Here is a 22,670-nt window from a genome sequence, read left to right on the forward strand (position 1 = left end):
CCTACATTCATACAAATAATAAAGACCTACTGTGGAACATGTTACGAGGATTACGAGGTTTAGTGTTGGCCAGAGCAGCCACTTTTTATGTTTCCTGTTGTCAATGGAAATGAAAGCACCAACAACCACTCTGATGGCCCATTCCCACTGAATGCAGCATTTGTAAGATACAATCTTAGGCAAATGAAGAAACGGTCGTCCACGAGACTGTTCCCATTAGACAGACATAATAAAGTCATGGATTTGTACTCTTTGTATTTCAATGGTCCTTTCAGGTAAATATAACTGTGAACAGCCAATCAGATTATTAGAGCCTTTTCAATGCTACAGAAGGTTTTACACACTCTGTAGTTTTTTGTACTTTTTGTATAACCTCTTGTTCACATGTAGCATCTTTAACAATCAATAATTAAAAGTTTGGATTGGAAGCACATAAGATTAAACTACTGTCATTTTCTTAAAAAATCAAATCTGGTAAGTGTTGATCTTTTAATTACATTCTGTAAGGCGCTGGTACATACTGTATATCCTCATTCGTAAAAAACATAGCTTTCAAGATGCAGCATTCCTTACCTGAAGAACTCAGGGTGGATCCAGATTAGGATCCTTCAAAGAGCGAGCACTGCTGTTTTCTGTCATCTGGTAACGTCACTGTACTACAGTTTGCACCTTGTTATGTTCCGAGTTTTGACTTTCATAATTTTTGTGTTTGGCTCAGCAAATTAGTTCATGCTGTATAAACAGAAATGTAAAATTAATTTTAGCAAGTCTGAATTGAATCTGAACAAACAAAATGGTAGTTGGTTCACCAACCAGTAGCCAAAATTGTTGGATAAATCCAAAAAAAAGGGTACGTATTAAACTAAATATACTACTGTTCAGACTGCGGCACACTACTGTCTACTCTGCATGAACAAACTGACTGGCCAAAAGAAGTCATAAATGTGCTGTAGCTGAAGTCTGCATTTTCACCCTGCAAAAGCTATGCCTCCAAAGTGGATTGCTCATGACGCCTTCAGTGTTTCAGCATTAGAATCACGAGTGATGGAACGTTTTCCATTCTTCTGCTTTGAGACACGTGCAGTGGGAAGAGGCCTTTACTCAGTAAGAGAAAAAAACGTCAAACTCTGATGTTTTAAATCACTTTCAAGGCAAGCGTGACACAGGACCCACATGTCACGAACACTGGTATCCTCCTTTAAACTCAATACTTCATGCAAACAGCCCTCTGTCTTTTCATTGATGCTTAACAGCTGCTTTACAACTCATATCAGGTCATCTTCGTGTATGGGCTGACAGACATTTAACTTAAAAGGAAAAACATATGAAGTAATATACTGAGAAAGCATGAATGCTCTTGACTTTTCTAGCTTATTTAGACTTACAATGCTAGTCTAGGTCCATCCATAAACAAAATATGTGTAAGAAAAGGTGTGGAAAGTAAAAAAAGAAAAAAAAAACAAAACAGAGCAGGTAAAGGGAAGATTAAACAGCGATGAGAAGACAGAGCACGCCAGCGAGGAAAAAAAAAGGGAAATCACCTGATATCTTCTTGTTGCCTCACCTTTCTGTTTGGTCACTTTTCTCACTGTCATGGCTGCCTGTCGCTTCTGGTACTCAGAGATCTCAAAGCCTAAACAACGACAACATTGAGCGTTGAAGAGAAGTTTCAGACAGGGTCTGCAGATTAAAGGAGTTTCTTTTTACTGCAGCGGAAAACTAGAGGAAGCATCGTTTAGTTCGAGCCTTTTGAAAAAGGCGTCACAGCAAAGCCCAAAATCCAATGCAATCTGAAAAATGCTTTGTAATTTACCACCTTCTGCTACATTTTGAGCACAGCCGGCGATAAAGCCCAATTATCGTGTTTGCCTTTTAGATTCAAAATCTACAAACTTCAGTGAGGAAAAAGCTGTGTCACTCTGCACACAGAAATGCCCCTCCCCTCTGAGCATGACAAGTGGTTCATGCTTGTGACAGGAAAGTGTGATAAATATGCAAAAAAAAATAAATTAAAAAAAAAATCAGGAAGCAAGCGAATACACAGCACTATAACTGAAATTCCAGCACCCACTGCAAACAAAACTAATGGTTTCCAAACAGGGAGGTAGCGAGAGGTGTGCGACTAACCAATTTTCTCATCCTCCTGCACCATCTTCCTCTCCTCGGCGAAGGCCCTGAGCCAGCGGATCTTCTCCTCTGGCTTCTTGGCCAGGAAGATGTGGATCTCCTCGCTGTCTTTGTTGCACAATTTAAAGGCATTTTTCACGCTGACGTTGAAGTCTTCGTCACGCCCGTCTATAGTGTCCCGCACCTCGTAGCGATCCATGTCAATGCGGCCCTTATAGTACAGGATATCCCGGCGTATCAGATCCTGGTGAAGAGCAGATAGATTCTCGTAATTGTGTGTGTGTGTGCCGAACCTTAGAGGTGTCAACAAACATGGCGTGTCCCGTGGTGTCTTGAGAGTCTGTCCTATGCAACTCTTTCCATCTGCTGCCCAAACATATAAACACCTTTCACTCACACACTGCAGAACACGGCCATATTTTTCAGTTCCTTGCCTAATATCACAAAAAAGGAGCCGTGACACTGCCATAAATCTAATCCTTGTAGAGCAAGGGATTCAAACTCATTTTAAATTGTGGGCCACATACAGCCCAATTTCATATTAAGTGGTCCACACCAGCAAAGGTAATGCTATAATGTTATATTCTGTTAAATAGTGTATATCAGGTTATGGATCATATTTTTTTCAGTAAGAAGAAATTACATCACCGGCAACTATAACACACATACTGTAAAAGACACCAACATTACTGAGGAACAATAGTATGTAGTATAGTATGACTGAAAATAGTGACTATCTGACTCCATGAGTGCACACAGCATCAACAAGAGTAACCCTTGCGAATTTTATCATTTGCAGGAACAAGATGGCCACGTAAAACTATCTTCACTGCGACCCCTCCCTCAGGAGGAAATGAGCATCCTGTTACGCAGCTAGGTCACCAAAGGTACAAAGAAAGGAGCAGGCATCTTTTAATAAGCATGCAGAGGCATCTTTGTGCTGATAAGGAAGAGATGAGAGGAAAAGAAGGCAGGCTACGCGTAACGTGCTCCTCTCGCATCCTGAGGGCTCTTAGGAACCAATACACATGTAGTACTGAGGATGCTGGATAAGCAAGAGTAAAATAAAAACTGGAATTTATAATTTAGAATGTCTCAGAGCGGACTTTTTTTCGTGGACCAGAACAGCAGGTGCACAGAGAGGTCTGAGGACATACCTGAGTTCATTTGTGGTGCCAGAGATGTTCAAATGTGACAAGTCAGGGTCTTGGAATGACAGTGTAACTATAATTCTTTGCTATTTTGTTCTGTGTGTGTCTGTGTAGTGATAAAACTATTGTTCCTCTGTTTCTAAATGTGTGTTTGCGTGATGCAGTTTTTCAGCCTCTGTGTATGTTTGTGTCTAAGTGTCTGCCTGCATTTGTGTCTGTATCTCTGTGCATGTATTGAGCCTATCCAGGCGTGAACATTCGTCTGACAGGAGAGCACAGCCTTGGTGCATTAGAGCCTAAACCACCAAAGCTCCATTTTGTGAAAGGCACTGAGGATTTGAATGCATCTTCAGTGAGGGCTGGTGTGTCTCATGCAGCATTATGTAATCTGTTTTCAGCTCCTGACTCAGGTTGTAAGAATTCACATTGTCTTCAAGCATCTCTGTCACCAGCCATGTGAACTTCCAAGAATACAAACAAAGGTTAGATTTTAGCTTTTATGCGTGTTTTCACTCAATAGTCTTTAAATAAAAGGAAGAAGTCGAAGAGAGAGACAGCCTACCTTCTTACAGAGGACCAGCTGGTGATCAAAGAGGAAGAAGACTCGCTGCTGGCTGCGTCCATACGGCTGATAGATCCATGACAACTCCCCAGTGTAGATGAGCTCTGAGCTCCTGTCCAATATATCATCCCCCTAGACATAAACACAACAGTTAAACAGTTAACGAATGAAAATGATACTCTTGCTACAGCAAAAATCCATTTACTCATCACTATTAGCCACACTCAGCCAGTGGAAACAGTTACATAATATCTTTTGCGGCTCTGAAGGATCTTAGAAGAAGTCTTAGAAATTAAACCTGATAATGTCATAATCATGTCATCAGGGATATATCTGCTTGGGCTTAGAAATGTGAAACTTTTTTTACAGGCTGAAACATCTAAATGTCTTTCCAGCGAGCAATGGGGAATACCAGAGATGTGATTGGCTTGTGTTGTGGTAGTAAATAAGATTCACATTGTCTGTTATATCATTTTTTATTACTAGCTGACCAACTTTGCAAAGTGCAATAGTAAACTGCTGGATTACTCCTTTTTGCCACTGTTGAAAAAAATGTTTTATATTTGGAAATCAGTTAAGAAACAGTTATGTCTTGGTCTGAAGGTCAAGAAGATTTCTATTTTAGTTTGTTAAATACTCACATTCCCTTTGTGTGTGTTTTAATCCTAACTTGTCTGTTTTTTTTTGTGTGTGCTGGTAGCAAGCTCAAGTCCTCCTTTTGAAGCTGGTGGCCCTCCAGGCATTTATAAAGAGACTAAGGCAGTCAAATCATTTGCTGCAATACAAGTAAATGCGAGATGGCAGTCCGGAGTATTTAGCTGGCAAACCCAGTAAAAACAAACTACCTAATTTATGTTATTTACCTATTTTATACAGTCATTACTTTTTAGCCTAGTGTGAGAGTCTCTACTGCTGTTTTGTTACTCTCCTCTGCTCTCTGTTTCACTGAGGGTCTTGCCCGCATATTTAACAGTGAAAAAGGTGCACATGGAGCAGAGGAGAGATGTTACTCAAGTTCAAGTCAAGTCACTACATTATTGTATAAATAAAACTTCTCAACAGGTGTTAATCTGTCAACAATGAGGCACCAAAAAGGACTGAGTGATAACAGCAATATAAATCAACACTAGAGATACTGAAGGACTCTGAAGGAGTGCAAAAGAGTGTGACAAAGAACAAGTTGTGAGAGAAATACAAGTGAATTGCACGATGATACCTTAAAGTAGTTGCCTATAAAGAAACGACAGAATAACTAATTAATTATTAGTACATTATTAGTGCTTTTTACAGCCAATTTCATACACAGATTAAATACAAAGTACAAACCATAAATGCAGCACGAGACTATAAATTAACCTTTTAATTTTTTTTACACTTTTTGGTAAGAAAGTTAGTGTTTTTTGATTTCCTTTTTTTTGCTGATCTTATTATATGTTACTGTTTTTTGTTGGTGGACACCAGGAGGACTAACAACCACATAGTGGAAGCTAATAGGGTTTCAAATGCATAAATGCATAAACTAAAAAATATGCTCTGAGTAAATGAAGACACGGTGTGAATTTCTTTAAGCAGAACTACTACCATCAGAGTAAATTAATTAATCTCAACGAGCAGCACTGTTGCCCCCAGGAAAAGAGTTTGCAGATCAAATCATCCGCATTGTTTAATTTGTTTTCCCTTCTCAAAGCAAACCCTTTCTCACACGTCAACCTCTCTCATACAGCAACTTGGTCTCATGCATGTTTATTGGCAATTTAACTGCATTAATCTCTCTGTATCACTGTTCATGAAATTTCTGCTCCACTTTGCCACCTCACAGTTAACACAAAATTTCTGGAAATGTCGCCAAAATATCTCAGTACTTTAAACTCACCCAACCTGAATCTGGCATGAAAAAATTAAAGCGAAGCCTGCAGGGAAAAGCAGCGGCAGGTGGGCTTAGCGTAGCATATCACAACCATTCAGTGTAATTTACAATGCTACTACGGGCTGCTGGTTGTGGCTGGATTTTTATTTTTTATTGCCTGTTGTGCAAAGAACCTTTCTGGTGGTAAAATGAAAGCAAAGGTATAGGCGTTGCTGATGCACCTTTCGTTTTAGTCTTATGTTATGGCGATCCACGCATACACATACCTCCCAGTCCAGAACCGAGGCTTGCCATTGGGCGATCTTGTCTATGTTCTCCAGCCTTCTCTTCCTCTCGTTGATCTGCTGAGTGACGTTCCGCATTACTGCCAGCGCTGCTGCCACGTATCGATAATCACTGCAGACACAGGGTACACATAATTACTCTAGGGTGTTTAAGAGTGTTGTAACTCTTGGTGGTTGGCCACTCAAAGACATGTAATGTTGTAGTAGTTAATGATACAGAGTAGCCTATTAAAGAGCGGGGTTATAAACTCAAGTAACAGTAGTAAATCTGCTGGAACACACTCAAAAAAAGACACTGCTATTTAATTCTAATCAGCCACTTTCTCTATTCACAGTTAACTCTGGCTCCGTCTTTGCTAACTGAGCTGGATTTATCCCTCTGGCTTAGATGTGCTACGGATCCAATCCTCACTTTGGAAGATAATATGTGTGTGTGTGCGTGAGACAGTGTTGTGCGTGCTTGTGCGACAGAGACAGTCCTATATCTGGCAGATTCTCCACTGCTCCTAACAGTCAAACACTGTGATCTGGCAGGCCTCGCTGGCAGAGCTGGCACCTGTCCCTCTCTGGCTGAGAATGCGTGGTTTGTGAATGACCTGGAGCTGGCTGAGACATGCTGAATCACTTACACCATGTTTCCGTGGGTTTGCACGCATGAGTTTGCACATCTGGATGCGCACATATGCGTATATGCATGAAAGCTCATCAGCAAATGTTTAGATTACATACCCTGCTCCTGTGCCGTGCACGCCGTGTGTGGAAAACGTTGTTTCTTGTTTATGCGCCAGCAAAAGCCCCAATTCATATTTAACCTGTTATCTCTCGCTATATATGGACAGTTCTGTGTAATAATCCTATGGTAAATGATATGACTCGTTTAAGAAGAGACGTACTGTGGAATAACTAGTATTTTCAAGACGACTGAGAGCTTTTAATGAGATGTTTTCTTCAAAACAATTCACAGAAAGCTGGTAAAACAGTGCGAAACAACATTCACTTCAGTTCATGCACGGATAATTATCACTTCAGCTGCTTAAACCCAACACCTGCAACAGCTGCATTGCAACACAATGCATCTGGAGCACAATGATGTATCAGTAATGGCTTCTTTTTTTAGAAGCAAACGAATTACTATGAAACAGCAACAAATTATAGATCAAATGTGATTCCTGGCCTCAGCGTACTGTACCTGTGCTCCTGCGCAGTGTATTTAAGAAGCTCGGCCAACTGGAGTGGATATTTGCAGATTTTCTGGACAGGTGTGAGCAGGAAGCCGTCTATGGCAATGTCAATCATTTGCTGGAGGAGGCGACAGGCTTCGAAGAAGTGCTGGTACCTGCCATCCCTCATCAGTTTGCTCAGCTCCATACAGGCGTCCAAGTGGTTGTTGCAGTATTCTGAATAAATCCAGAAACCATCTTGCTGTAGTGCAAAGGAGCAGAGATGTACATGATCAAGAAAATAAGAAAACTTTTAAACAGGAGCGCGGGTTATAGTTTCTAAAACAGCGACAAAATTTTCTCTTTATTTTTGGATGCTGTTAGCTGGTTAATTATCTTCAGAACTTAAATATTATCTCAAGATAACAAAAAAAAAATACCAATTCTGTTCTTAGTTTTTTTTTTTTTTTTTTTTGTCTGTGTGTCTAAAATATACCTACGTGTTCTAAAAAGCATGGCCCGATTTCAGAGAGGTGCGGTTCCTCTGTGTTGTACTGTTTCTCCAAGTCTCTAACAAAACCCATCTGAAAGCGGTAGATGTCCTCGATGTTTCCAAAGATGACCTTCAGCTGGTCGTCATTAAACATGTCCACACGCTTCCTGCACTGGCGCAAGTAGCCCTGCAAACAACACAGGTTACAATTACAGTGAGGCTTTGATAGATAATCCCATTCAGTTGAGCAAAAAAATTTTTATTTTTTTTTTTTCAAAATGAGTATCAGGTCTCAAACTGTGTCATGGCTGCTTGTAGTTAATGAAATGCCCTGAAGCTCTGGCACTTTGGGAAAAGATCTCATATAAGATTCCCAGAATTCTCCCTGCTGTCGATGTGAAATATGCATGCTAATCCTTTTTGTTTTGTTTCTTGAAGTCAAGCTCAGTTCAGATAAGCATAATCAGAACAGTGACCTCACATTATTGCATCTGTGGCGTTTCAACAACCAAAAACTGGTAATGAATTAAAATGTATGACAATGTACATTAATGTAGGAAGCATCCTATTTGAGAGCCACCTAACTAAGAGCCATTACAGCCATTTTCCTTCTGCTTACTTTAGTAATCTGACTGGATTTCCCTTCTGACTGGCTTTTAAAATCCAGAATATCCCAAATCCATAGTTCTGATCATTCCATCTGGTTTTATTGACTTCCCAAGGTGAGGTTTCTGAGTTTAGATATCCAATAAGCTTTATTCCATGTTTTGTCTGTGCTTGTCCATGAATATTTGGAAGATGAAAGCTGCTTGCATTAGTGAGACGTTCAGAGGTGAAATGTGCGCTTTACTGCAAATATTCTTAAACAAGATGCTTCACCTAGATTTGACCTGGAATACAAACAACGCGTATACAGCAGTTTAGGGACAGATGATTAGGAAAGCAAGAATATATAGCGTATTTTATGCACCAGTGCAATGGCTGCTTGTGAAAAACACCATTTCAAAAAAAAAAAAAAGAATCTTACTTTTAGAAGCTTGTATGATTTATGATTCTTTTTAGCATTTCCAGCCAGAAAACCAACTGACAGGTCTCGTCTGACCAAAGGACATTGTCCCAGAACTCTTGTGGTTTGTTCAGATGCAACTATGGAAACCTAAGCTGTGCCATGGTCTTTTTTCAGAGAGGAGGTTTTCTCCTGGAAACCCTTCCAAACATGCCATACTTATTCAGTCTTTTTCTAAGTCTGACATGGAGCTCTCGGGTTTTTTGCAGTTTCTCTGAGCATTGCACGGTCTGACCTTGGGGTGAATATGCTGGGTCACTCAATCCTGGGAAGATTGTGGCATTGTGTTAAAACACACCTGAATGCTCCAGAACAGCAAGCTGACAAAACTTCTACCTTTTTGCAGGGGTGATCACACTTACTGATGATTAATCAGTCAAATGCATTTGATAATCAGTGCCTGGTTGCTCTGAATACCTATGGGAACAATAAGGGTATACTTTTTTCACAGGACTCCATGCAGTCCTGTTCTTTTTTACCTGACTGTATAATAACCTAACTTTATTTCATATTGAAAAATAGATCAAATAGATAAAAGGACCAGTCAGTCAATAATAAATATCTTAGTGTGACAGTCACTGAGATGAGTGTGCTAGATGCAGCTGTTTATTACTTATTAATACTACTTATACTTATTAATAGAATTAATACTACTTTACTAGTAAGACCTAAAATAAATAAACACATGCAACCATAAACAAAACCATAAACAAGAGACGTGCCAGGGAAAACCAGGCCCACGCATATTGTATATTACTAAAGAAATTCTCATTAAATGGTGAGATAAAGCCAATAGAAACAATTGCAAAATTGTGTTAGTTCAAAGTATTTTGGAAATGTAAGCTGTTAATATATTCAGATGTTAGAGTGTGTGCACTTTATACAGAATATGTCTGTGTATTTAAATGTCCATATATTAGATTCAGATTTATGGCTTGGGAGTATTATTAATAATATAATATATAACAAATGGCCAGGGTTTTGTTTATTTTTATTAGGTGTGAATTTTCTTGTCACTTCAAGATGATTCATAATATAATGACAAATTTAGTCTGGACTGCTGGGACTACTGTGTACAGCTGACATATTGTGGTTTCGCATAGAACTAAAAAAGCATTATTTTTGGACTGGATTGCAAATGAGAGAAAAAAAAAATGCCTGGAATAAAAGTGTGAATGTGGGAGTGTTACGAATTTATACCAGATACTAGATGTGTAGCATCAAAAAGGACTGCTGCTCTTCAATTAATTCAATTCTTACCATATAGTTTATTATCCGTCCTGCTCTTATTTGAGCTATTACAGCAAAGTCGGGAACAGCAGTGTATATGGATGTGTGATTCATGAATGCGTGCAAATGTTTAGTACCTCGCAGATGTCCTTGAGGTGTTTGATATAGTGTCTCTCTGTGCTCATGATCTCATTTATAACGTTAGCCCTCATCTGGTCCCGGTTTTGGAGGGGCGAGCCCAGACACAAGCAGTCATTGGTTGGATCCAGGTGCCCATTCTGCACCTCGCTGGTCCCCTCAGCTGGCTCCGCTCCACCATCTTCCTGGTTCACCCACAGCTGAGGACAAATACATTCACGCACACACAAGAGCCACATGCATTTGAATAAGTAAAGAGATTTCTTAAAGGTTAGCTGTATAAAGCTGATGAAAAAAAGTATTATTAAGCAGATTCATATATAATCATCATTGTTAGTATGAACTAGTACAGTAAAATTATTATTACAGTCACACATGAATGCATACACACACACACACACACACACACACACACACACACACACACACACACACACACACACACACACACACACACACACACACACACACACACACACACAGCTTCATTAAGAGGTTCTCTGGTAGTTTGGACAGTGAGTCAGTCTCTTGGTCCAGCATGAAAAAAAATGTTAAAAACACACCAAACACTCCAGAGTATTAAAAAAACGCCCTCTCAGAAACTGAGCATCTTTAGAAACTGAGGACATTTAATGGCTAACTTGTGCCCTGTGTGTGACTCAAAATCTGCCCCCTACACATATGCATGCACCTCATGATTTCACCGACGCTCACACACACACACACACGCACAGACACACAGACACACACACACACACAGAAATCCACATACATCGTGTATTCCACTCTCGCTCATAGAAAGGGCCAAGTGAGCGTGGTTTCAGATGCCCAGCAGCCAACACCTGATGACACACAGTTTGCCAAGAGAACATCAAAGAACCGACGGGTAGAATGCCAAACACAAGATGAGAAATGTAGCGCCACAGACAAGCAGAGTGACGGGTGGTAGAGCACTGACTGCAGACGAGAACTAGTAGCGCAGCATTAAGACTGAGAAATAGTCAGAGTCAATAGTAAACAGAGTACTGAAGAAAATGATCCATAATTGTACTAGAAAAACCATGAATGTTAAGAGGAGTAATTATTCCAAAATCCATCTAATTCTACGTGAATACATTTGTACAATTTTTAGAATAATGCCATTAAAAAGACATTTTACATTAGCTTTACTTTTGACTCATCAGTTCTGCCTCTCTATCGACCCCGTTGAGGAATGATGTGATAACGTCATGGGCACGTTAATGTTTGGTAATGTCGAGGGTACGTTGCGTGGACAGACTGGAGCGGGCGGGTGGGCGGGCAGGCTGGATGGGTAGATGAAGCTGGGAAAAAAACGCACCTTTGACGTGGTGTTTTGGAACCGTGGAGTTGCTATGGGGTTGATATAGAAAACCTGTTTTGTTTGGGGCTGAGGAGGGTGGGGTTCCACCTTGGAAAGAGAGAATGACAGAACAGAAAGATACTTTTTTGGTTGACAGTCAGTCAGCCTGTCTGCCCTGCCCTCTCAGGAGTGAATATGGAAGGGTGGAGAGGTGGGAATGGCCATGGGAAGTGTCTGGGTGGGTGCTCTGCTGTGGGAACCCTTCATCTACAGCAAAGATGCTGATCTCTACCTCCTCCCTCGTTGAATAATGTACAATCTAAAATACCATTCAAAATTTTCATTAATAGATAAAAGGTTTCTCCTGCTTCACTGACAGTCCTTTCACACTGTATGTGCAATGTATATTTCAAGTTATGAATTTCCCCCTTGCATGCTTCACAGCTTGCTTCCAAACTTGCTGTGATGTCAAATATACTCGCAAATATATGCCTTTAGACTTTAGGTGAGGAACTTGCCGCTTTCAGCAAAAGAAATTTCAAAGACATATTCCAGCGCTAAACTAAGAATATACACCTTCCTGTACAGTCAAGCTCCAACAAGAGAAGAGAAGCGCAATTACAGAAAGCAGAAGTAAAAGTAGTAAGGAATAGCATTCAGTGGCAGCGTGTGCGGTTTTTGATTCAGCTGAACTAAGACATGGGTGCTATTATATAATCATGATGTAATGTGAGGATGTTGTAAATTTAATTGGATTTCAAGGGTACAAGTTGAAGGTGATGCTATACTAAAAAAAAAAAAGGGGCTCATCAGCATCTTTGTTTTGCTGTCCCTGAACAACAGATAAAGGCACCTCGCTAGCTGTTTTCTCCTCTCTTCAGTGTTATGTATTATTAAAATAAAGCAGCACTTAACAGTGTATCTGTGGAACAAGCATATTAGTGTGTGTGTGTGTGTGTTTTGTGAAAGGGTGTTTGTATAAGGCAGAATAACTGTGCATGTGTACCTTCCAGTATGTTTATTTATCAGCTCGGGTGCATATGTTCATGTGCCTCCATTTGTGTACGTGTGTGGGTGTCTGTTGTGTCTATGGTCGCTGGCCAGCCATGGCTGCAGCTAACTCACCCGTACAAAGCTGGCAGGGAACCATCCTTCCTCCTCATCAATCTGGCCCCACCACCAGTCCTTGTTGGAGGCGTCCAGCACCTTGATGACGTCACCGGCCTTAAACGCCAACTCCCGGTCCGCCATGGTCACGTGGTCCCATACCGCCTCAGCGTTGACGATTGAACCTCCACTTATCAACTGAAGAAATTGGAGGGAGAGACAACATATAACTTATGCGTTATTCTCATCACATGAAGGCGCTGCTGGGAAACAGACGCGAACACTAAATACTGATCAACAAAACACTACATGAATCAAATCTGAAACTGAATGTAAGACAGTAATATGCCAGAATTTGGCTTCAGTTTGTGTGAATCCTTGTTGCTAAACCCACTCAGATTTCTAATGGAGTTAAACATACGCCCTCAGAACCAGGGCCTGCTAGCAGCTCAGGGAATGCATTGCAAATAGAACAACACAATAGCCAACACAGACCATAGTACAACACAACAAAAAAAACAACGAAACAAAAAAGGCAGAGCCATTAGTGGGGGAACAACACAGCATTCAGTTGCACAGTACCAGTCTCCACACAGGGAGGTAATTGGCCCATTATGACATTAGAATAATTACATGTGTTAATGTAATATAAATGCTAAGGAGCAAACAAATGTGAAGGGATAATCTTTCCTTCATGCTGTCACTGGGGCTTGTTATTTTATCTGCGGCAGTCTTCTACCAAACATGAAAGGATGACTCATCAAATCTCTTCTATTGACTTTAAAATCATGAATAAATAATGTGGACATTATGCGACACTGAAAATAAAGATTGAAATTGTACAATGTACACGAGCAAAGTTATCAGCTGATTAGTAATCTTTAGGGGAATTGGTGAGGCTAAAGGTTGTTCTCATTAAAAGAAAGGCGAGTCTGAAATCATCAGCCTAAAGCATCACCATCCATCACACCGATCACTTAGCTCGGATGCCTCGTGAAGTGCAAAACCATGTGTGCGTGCAGCCACACTTTTCACTTTGTATGCATGAAACCTGTGTGTGCATCTGTGGAACAAATCCAACTGTATGTCCCAATTGTTCTCTCCACAGTAGTGTTCATCAGCATTCTCCCATCCAGAGCTTAACCATGCATCCAGTCCCTGGGGCTGTGGGCAGAGCAGCAAGCGCTAACCAACCCTGACAAGGGATGCTGAGGCTCTAGGTAAGGAGTTATCAAAGGCCTGGAGAAACAGTTGTCACGTGGATGGATACAAAATTAGTTCTTTACTTCTCTTAAGGCCTTTGCAAAATCCTATTGAGTTACTTTCTTTTTATACATTTAGCTAATAGCGTTTTTCTTTCTTTAATTATCTAAGATTATTTTGTCTTTCGTGAAAGACAAAAATGAGCCTCCCACCTCATCATTCTAGCACAAAAGTGCTATTCTGCCTTCCTGCTGATGCAGTGTTTCTGCAAATGTCCATGAGAAAAAGCACTGTGTGTGTGTGTGTGTGTGTGTGTGTGTGTGGGTCAGACTCAGCAGCTACATGGGTCCTCCAACCTGTAGACTAGACCACCTCCCCGATGGCTTACTGCTACAGGGGATATAAGCCAATCAGGGCAGAGGAGTGAATACAGAGAGGGACGGACTTCCATGCCTGGAAGTGAAAGAACAGCCGTCGTCATGGTGACAGATGAGGATGCTTCACTGATATTGACAAGATGATGGGATGAGACAAGGACATTTCAGGGTGCACCAGAATATTTCCACATTTAGGTGTATGTGTGTGTGTGAGAGAGATACTAGTAATACACAAAGAGTGACCACCGAATAACTGCAGTATCACTCAGTTATTAAATATTAAAATCAATCACAAACTGCAGTTGGTCATTTCAATTTAAATGCGAAATGCAATGGTGCACAGAAAAGGGCCTCTGCAGACAGGTCTGAGATCAAAGATGTCATCGAGCAGGTCTGCACAGTCAGGCATCACTTTGGACAGGTAGCTGGGGTAACAATAGCTGTAGCCTATATCACAAAGCGCTCCACTTCAGGAAGAGAGGAGGGTTACCGCAAAAACATGTGTCACGCTGCCATGGAAACAGGACCAATAAGTAGTGCTCAGAAACATTAAAAAAATCACTGTTGGTTCAGGAAAAGGAATTTAAATGATCTATTAGAAAAACACCTGAAGGAATAACTAGTGGCAGCTAAATCAGCTCTACTTGACTTACACCGTAAAAGAAGCCCACAGAAGAGATGAGCCTTGGCACTGAGGTCAGCCTTGCTTCTTGCCTTCCCACCCCCTCATCGTCTCCCTCCAGCACCACTCCATTTTCAGCCCCATTCACTACAAGCACAATCTCTCTTGTCCCCATCAATCTGCTGTAATACAGACAACAGACAGAAAGAGCAAAGGAAAGAGAGATAGAAATCCATTCACAGCTAGTGTTCCTCCCTTCACAGCTCTTTCTGTTCATCCCTCCATCTCTCTAATGAGATCAGTACTGCCCTCTCCAATATATTACATCCTTTTTCCCTCGACATGTCTGAATAAATTAAAAGCATTACATAATCAATCTTCCCCCGTTCCCGCCTTAGCACAGCCCCATACCTAGCTTGATCATACAGTAAACACACAGATCCAAACACAGAGAGGGCTTGCTCATCATACTCATCTTTACATGTGTGTCTATCAGCTGTATTGACCTATGTCCTCACTGTGGGTGCACTGCAGTTACAACATCAAAGATCAGAGGGCTAAAGAGATATCTTTAAACCGCAAAACCTGTATTTGGGTCAATGCAAATGAATGCAGAGGAATCTTTCCCTTTACACAGACATATGTGACAATGCTTTCTGTTTCATGTCACAGCACAGACATGGAGCCTGACAAGGAAATGTGTAAGAACAGAAAGCAGATTCACTTGCTTGTATCATCTTTGCAGCGCAACACATCAGCATTCACTGCACTGGCAAAGCCACTGCATTCCAACATCCTCCTCTGTCTCTAGCCATAGCACAGCTGCACCAAAGCACCTATAGCATCCCTGAACAAGCACTCACACACACACACACACACACTTACACACACACACACTTAGCCAACCTTACCATGTTTGTGGCATGTAACTGTTCAGAGAGTGTATGCATGGAGAAGTCCGGTTCATATGATCATGATAATTGAATCCCTTTTTTGGAATAAGTGACGGTCCTCCGCAAGAGCTGAGCCTGAGATGTAAAGTAACAAGGTAACGTATTCCAGAAAGAGGCTTCTCTTTCCAATGCACCGAGTGAGTCTCGCAGTCCGTCCTCCCTGTGTCTGCCAACCCTGTTATGTAATACACTTATACCCTGAGTCTGGGAGCCAATCAAAGATGCTCTGCTTAAAACCGGTGAGAATTGCACACACATCCTCACACACGCTGTTGTCCCACTCGCGCACACCATCTGCACATTGACACTTCTGACTGCACAGCATTTAACAGAACTCTATTAGAAGGCACCTGCCCTGGAGGAATTACAAATGTGTGAACGCTTGGGATGTGCGCAGGACACAGATTGAGAAGGCACAACAGATAACACCCACTCAAGACTACTTCTCACCAGCATCACTTACCATGCTCAGAATATTTACATGTGAGCACACATCTGTAATTACCACTGTTAGTCATGCGACCCACAACCACTGTGGTGTACTTTACAATTTTGTGACATTATGAGGATTTACGTGTTTACAGCGGGGTCTCAGAAAGGAATGATGTTTATGTGTTGTACCAGCCACAGTGAGAAAAACACCAGCCCTCATGCCACAGCATGTGATGGAGGCACCTGTGTTCATAATACATAATCTCATGGTGCCTACAGTACAACATTTGTCACTTAGCTACACACACAGAAAACACACTGCACTTAGCAGTGAGTGTGAGGAAGCACATACAATATCTTGAGAAAACCTGGCGAGCCTAGCCTCCCTATTAATAGGACTGTCATGGGCAGCTCTGGGATCGGCTTTTAGAATATCTATTTCAGACATTCATTCAACATTCATGACACCTGCCTCCAATCCTTTATTAGACTATGCCTCTGCACTTGGAAAGGGAAAGGCTTTTTTTGTCATCTCCAACTGACAAGCCTTTTCACTTGGACTGCATTTCATCTGAAAGAAATATATAATGATACATTTTTTATTAGTTACTATTTAGTGGCTGGGTGACATAATGTGCGGGCTTCAGAAACAGGTGCTACAGTGAAAGAGAGAAAAGAGGGGGAAATGTGAATATTGGGGGCTGTGAAATGGGAGCTCAGTTTAGCTGAATCTAAAATGGGGGAAACCTGGAGTGATGAGGCCCTCCTTTATTAGGCCTAGCCCTGCCTGCTGTTGGTTAGTGTTCAGCTGAGTCTACAATGATGCTCCAGAGTCTACATCAGCAGCACAAACCTCTCACTTCCATCGCTATTTGCTACAAATATCACACTGACTTGTGGGGGAGATATCACTGCACAGCTATTAGCTGCCATATTGTGGATGTGGCTACAGTGGATCACAATAGAGAGAGAGAGAGAAAAAAAACAAGTCCTGACGCAGCAGTAGGCTGTTGTTAAAATTAAAAAAAAAAAACCCACCGTCGCAATAATTTGCCATCTAAAAATCAAATTATTGTATAATAAAATTCATCAATGCGCATAATCCACAATATACAACATAAAAAAGAGGGGAAGATCGACGTGGAGGGGGGGGTGGGGGTGGGTGGACATGTTTATACTATGCGGGGAAAATGAATTTCCAGCCACCACAGAAAAGGTAAGCGCATCACAGATCTGTATCCGCACAACTACGACCACCACCAGACAACACTAGCTATCACAAACGGGGAGAGGACACAAAACATAACGAAGGATTAGGGAGGGAGGGGGGGGGGGGGGTGCGGGGGGAAACAGAAATACATTATGTTGTACCAACGTCATTCATTTCAACGCGTAGCCGAGATGGAGCGCCGGGTGTCCCCGCTCTCGACCAACGCGCACTGCTGTTCTCTCCTCTCCTGTGTGAAAGTGCGCTGCGCTGCGAACCGGGCCCCAAGCGCAGATCCATTTAACGAGTACCGAGGATGAACATCAACAGCACGTTCACAAGCACCAGAACCGCGATCACCGTAAACACCGCGCAAGTCTGGACATCCAAGGCCATGGCGCAGCGCTGCGGGCCGATGCTGAGATGCGCTCTCAGTTACGGGGCGGTATTCACCTCTCCACGTTTTAGAAACGCAGCCTCAAAGCAACCAGAAATCCTCCATTACAGTTAGGCAAGAAATGAAGAAAAGATGCCCCTATTTCTCCTCACACAGCGCGATGCAATTCATAAAGATACGGGAAGAGATGCATCATCCTCACCATCATCATCGTCATCAGTCTGCACCGCGATTTCTCCCCGCTAGTCAACACCTGCCGGTGTTTCGCCTCTTCCCTCAACCCGACTCTCAGGCCAATAGATTCTCAAAGCACACAAGAGAGAGGCTGTGCGCAGGCTGTTCGCAGCTGCTGAGCTGCCTTCCGGTGAGTGGGGACCAGGGAGAACGGCAGTGAGCCTGAGAGGCGGTCCTGTGTTAATACTGATCAGCTCTCTGCCGCTAGACTACCGGCGTCAGCCATCACCTACAGTCGGGGGAGGGGCACAGCCAGCCCCTCGCTGACTACATCGACCACTGAGACCAGAATCATAACCTCATTCATCTCCCACCCCATCTAAAAATATCGTGGTGGTGTCGTGGTGATTTATCATTTACCATTAACAGCCCGCCATCAAGGAGAATAAATGTCAGAGTAATGGATGCATGTTCCTCAAAGTGATCACCATCTTATAATTTTATTGGCATAATGTCAGCCTTTCCTGCTAATTTATCAGTGGCAACAGATTAATCAGATAGGAGCTGGTTTGACATTCAAATAAATGCACTTTCTGTATTTCCAATGAGGCACCAGGCACACCTCACTGACGCAAGAAGATCATTTAAAGGTGCCATCTCTCAACAATTTCTCTAAGATCAAAGGTGTCTAAGTACGTCCTGCTGGAGTGGAGACACCTCAAGAGATGCTTCGGTTTTAATTTGAGAACACTGGTCAGGTGCGCCTTTAACTGGCGAACCTGGACTAGATGTAATCCACGGTGTTAATCCTAAATGTTATTTCTTTTATTTTTTTGTTTTCATTTTTTTCAACATTTTTTTTTTTAGAATAAAGTAGTATGCAGTTGAAAATCCAACCCACATCCTTACATTAATCTGCCTGATGCTCCAATGTCTAATAAAATTGCTCGAATAACAAAAGAAGTGTATTCATTAAGAAAGAGACTAAGTTCCTTACATAAAAGGCTTCATGCGCTATTCATGTCAGGACACTGAAACTACTCTACACACAGGGCCCAGATAAAAATATGAGCCCCATTTGGGTTGCAGATGTTTTTAATTTTGTACAGTTTTAAGGCACCTGTTGTAATTGAGGGTTACCAAATTGGTACTAAACTCTGTTATGACTTAAAAAAAAAAAAAAAAAAGCCCATTAATGATTTGAAAACTCAATATGGTGGCCAGTTTTATTGTGGCTGTTGACAAAAGCAATAAAGTATAATTTTTTTTCCAAATAAAGTAAACTACACTTGCTTTTTTGAATGATCTTAATGCCAAATCATACACCTTTGACCATGCATTAGTCGATTTTAGAAGTAATGCCATTTCTATAATATCTGTCACATCTCCTTACACTCCTCACAGGTTACACAATTCTTACCTATGGCTTCCAGATACAGGTTGCATGCTATTCAGAAGATCAGTGATTCGATCACCAGCTCCTGCATCTATGTGCTGAAGTGTCTGTGGGCAAGATACTGAACCCCACGTATCCCCTGATGCATCCATCTGTGAGCCTGAGCACTGAAAATGTGTCTGTGGATGCAGTTTGCAATGGAAAAAGTGCTTTGAGTGCTAGATGGGGAAAAGCACTATGTATGTAAATTATTGTCCATTTACCACGGACTAAATTAGGAGATGGCAGAACATTAACTAACTTGACAGTGTAGTTAGATTAGGTACATGAGTTAGCCAATATAACAAACTGCTTGGCAGCATGATTTGTCGCCTCGCAGCAAGAAGGTTTGAGGTTTGAACCTGTCTAAAGACCTGCTTGTCAGGTTAACTGAAGTGGCTGTTGGTGTGAGAGTCAATGATTATCTGTGTCCCTGTTAAAAATAATAGTATTCATATTAAAAATAATGATAATTAAAACAAACTGAGTAGCAAGAGAGCTGAATCACGGGTAGGAAGGAAGGAGAATTCATGCATCAAATACATGAAATTCACTGAATCATACAGTAATAAGTTGGTACTAGATTAATGTTAAGTGTCCACACCCAGTTGTTTCAGACCATAGAAGCAACATGCAACCTGCTGTATGTGTCATTGCAATTATTTAGTTTAACTTGAAACAGAGAAGCGCTGAAGAAATTTTTAAGTTACAAATTTGACTTATTTATAGTTCAAATCATATAAATCAAGAGTAAAAACCTCTGAAATTTATCCAATGGTTGACATTGTGTATTAAACACTCCCATTAGCCACTTGAAGTTTCAAGTGGCTAATGGGATTTTTAAAATTGATGGCTCCAGAGGGACAAACTCAGCACATGTATCCACTTTTGAAAGACTTCTTCAGATATCTATTTAAAAAAAATTGTCTATTTAAAAAAAATCCCCCATTAGAAATGTTTACATTTTATTATCTTATAGCATCAAATGATCAGGTATTTAATGTGTCTTGTTTGACAATAATCTATACAAACATGGATTTATAAAGTGTCATCAATGACTTCAAACCCTCAGCATGAGTTGAAACAAGTTTACCCAATAAAAAGATAATATTTGCAAAAGAACCAAATCACACATATTTAGAAAAAGTAATGTCACCTCACCCCAGTAAGTATTTGTAAAGGTCATAAATGAGCCATGTGCATTGTCTTAAATTATGTTTCTGTAGTAGTAATAACTGAAGTTGCAGGGACTAGAAGGAGAGATCACACATCTCCCACACTAGCTTCTCCTCAGTGGCTCCCTGTAATGCACTTCTCCTTCGTCCCCCTCCCCTTGACTCCAAATGTGCTTATATGCCACTACTGCATGATATCAACTTTGTGTTTTCTCTCTCCCGCTGTTTGTGCGTCACCCTGTTTGTTACTTGTGATGTCTCTGTGCCCCCCCCCCCCCCCCCCCCCCCCCTCCAACCGCTCGTGGCAGATGGCCGCCCTGAGCCTGGTTCTGCTGGAGGCTTCTTCCTGCTAAAAAGGAGTTATTTCTCTTCACTATTGCCAAACGCCTGCTCATTTTTAATTTCTGTAATTTTGCAGCTCACAGTCTAAAGCACCTTCAGATCATTGATGCTGTGATTTGGTCACACTTAAGCAAAACAGAACTCAACAACAACTTATTGATTCTGTGGTCACCATGAAATCGAGCTCATTTCAACAGCAGCCCACAGCAGGACTGAAGTATTTACATGTCAGCAGAAATGAATTCCAAACTGCACCAAAATATGCAATAAACAGCCTGCTGCTACTGCTAGCTTAGTTAGCTTTTTACACTCATGGCCAACATAAACAAGTGCAGCTGTGGTTTGATATCTTTTGGCAAAAGTATGACTGGAGCATATTGATGAATGGTTGAAAAGCAGGTTGCATTTTGGGGTTATCGTGTGAAGTTTCTAAGGACGTTTTGACATTTTCCCACCGCAAACAGCCGCAGGAATCACCTGTAACAGCTGGCCCGCGCAGAATACACCTGAAGTCCTCTCAAAAGGAGACAGGAACAAATATTTCAAACCTGAAGGGGAAAAGTCTCTGATATGAAGTCCACTGTTTGTTTGTTTTTTTAATGTTGAGTTCTTTTAAGGTTGAGCATTGAAAGTGACAGGACAAAATGGCCCCAGTTCCAATCTGATGCACGTGTTTGCCATTGGCGTGCACATCATTTTGGCCTGTTCACAGTAATTCCTAAGATGAACATGAGCACATCCCAGCCTGCAGCATTCGTCCTGGTGTTTGGCCCTCTCATTGTTGGCAGATTATGAGCGGAGCACAACACCATCGTGAATAAATTAACATAGGAGATTCACTTCAATTCTGTCCCACACTCCCTAGTCAGCCATCATACACACAGATACACCCCCCCCCCTCCAAAGTACACTCTAACTTCACATTCAGCTTTGAGCTTTGGAATGGATCAAAAGACCTCAGAATAAGTTGAAGAGAATAACACCAAAGAAGTGCAATATATCACTATTTTTAAAGCCATAAATAATTTCCAGGGCACTTTCTGCACATACATGCTGATAAAAGCAATGGCTCCTGAAAGCTTGGCTTTCAGAGAACAGAGAGCAGTACAAGGCATCATAGCTGAGATATGACAACCGTCCTCAAACAAGCTTTTTTTTCCCCCCTCCTGCTCTCTGCTTGTGTGTGTGTAACACAGAGTGAGCAGATTACATAAGCCTGCCCTACCTCTGTGGGCTCCCTCTCCAATCTCCCTGACATTTAGACAACAAAGGTCACATCTGAAAGTCTAAATCTGCACAGACACCAATGCTAATATACTCATACATATCCAGAAGAAAAGGAGGGTTGGTTTAAACGGCAGAATATCTCCCAGCAGAAACGTTAAATGAGTCTGAAATTAGAAATGTGCATTACGTATGGAATAAGCCCAGATGCAGCTCAATCATGTGACTTGCACCATTTTCAGGACTGTCAACCGTTAAAAAAACAAACTTACAGTCAATTTAGTGACATCGTTCTTCAATCTCTCATGTGAAAATGACCCTGAAACCCTTCCACAGAAACAGCTGCTGACTCCCCGCTTCACTGGGACATGTTTTACCCGGGAGAGAACTACTCACGTGCAAATCACACACAATGGTCTATTTTACTCATTTACAAATAACTGTCACAAAATTGCACTTCAAAGACACACAAGTAATGATAAGAAATTTCTGGGAACCTATCCATAGATATCAAAAACCATACCCGATGAATATGTATCCGATTCTTCTCCGAAGGTGATCTTCTCGTGCACCTCTGGACTGCTTCCAGGACTGCTGCTATATTTAGACCCTGTTATCACTAC

At 41.4% G+C, this 22,670-nt stretch overlaps 1 protein-coding gene across 2 annotated transcripts in view; it reads right to left on the minus strand.

Annotated features, from left to right (window-relative positions):
• The window catches only part of LOC115786533 (uncharacterized), a 46,275-nt gene that overhangs the window by 6,261 nt on the left and 17,344 nt on the right, over positions 1 to 22,670 (minus strand). Inside the window, exons 6-14 of one of the 2 annotated variants that reach the window (XM_030738719.1) lie at positions 12,525 to 12,704; positions 11,418 to 11,507; positions 10,078 to 10,278; positions 7,652 to 7,831; positions 7,181 to 7,413; positions 5,974 to 6,103; positions 3,841 to 3,972; positions 2,128 to 2,371; positions 1,565 to 1,633 (exon numbers count right to left, since the gene is read on the minus strand). In XM_030738719.1, coding sequence (XP_030594579.1) covers positions 1,565 to 1,633; positions 2,128 to 2,371; positions 3,841 to 3,972; positions 5,974 to 6,103; positions 7,181 to 7,413; positions 7,652 to 7,831; positions 10,078 to 10,278; positions 11,418 to 11,507; positions 12,525 to 12,704 — 1,459 coding nt within the window. The remainder of the gene's footprint in view (positions 1 to 1,564; positions 1,634 to 2,127; positions 2,372 to 3,840; positions 3,973 to 5,973; positions 6,104 to 7,180; positions 7,414 to 7,651; positions 7,832 to 10,077; positions 10,279 to 11,417; positions 11,508 to 12,524; positions 12,705 to 22,670) is intronic. The other variant, XM_030738720.1, reaches the window with a different exon arrangement.

The sequence above is a fragment of the Archocentrus centrarchus genome, chromosome 10, assembly GCF_007364275.1.
Source record: "Archocentrus centrarchus isolate MPI-CPG fArcCen1 chromosome 10, fArcCen1, whole genome shotgun sequence".
NCBI classification, from domain to species: Eukaryota; Metazoa; Chordata; class Actinopteri; order Cichliformes; family Cichlidae; genus Archocentrus; species Archocentrus centrarchus.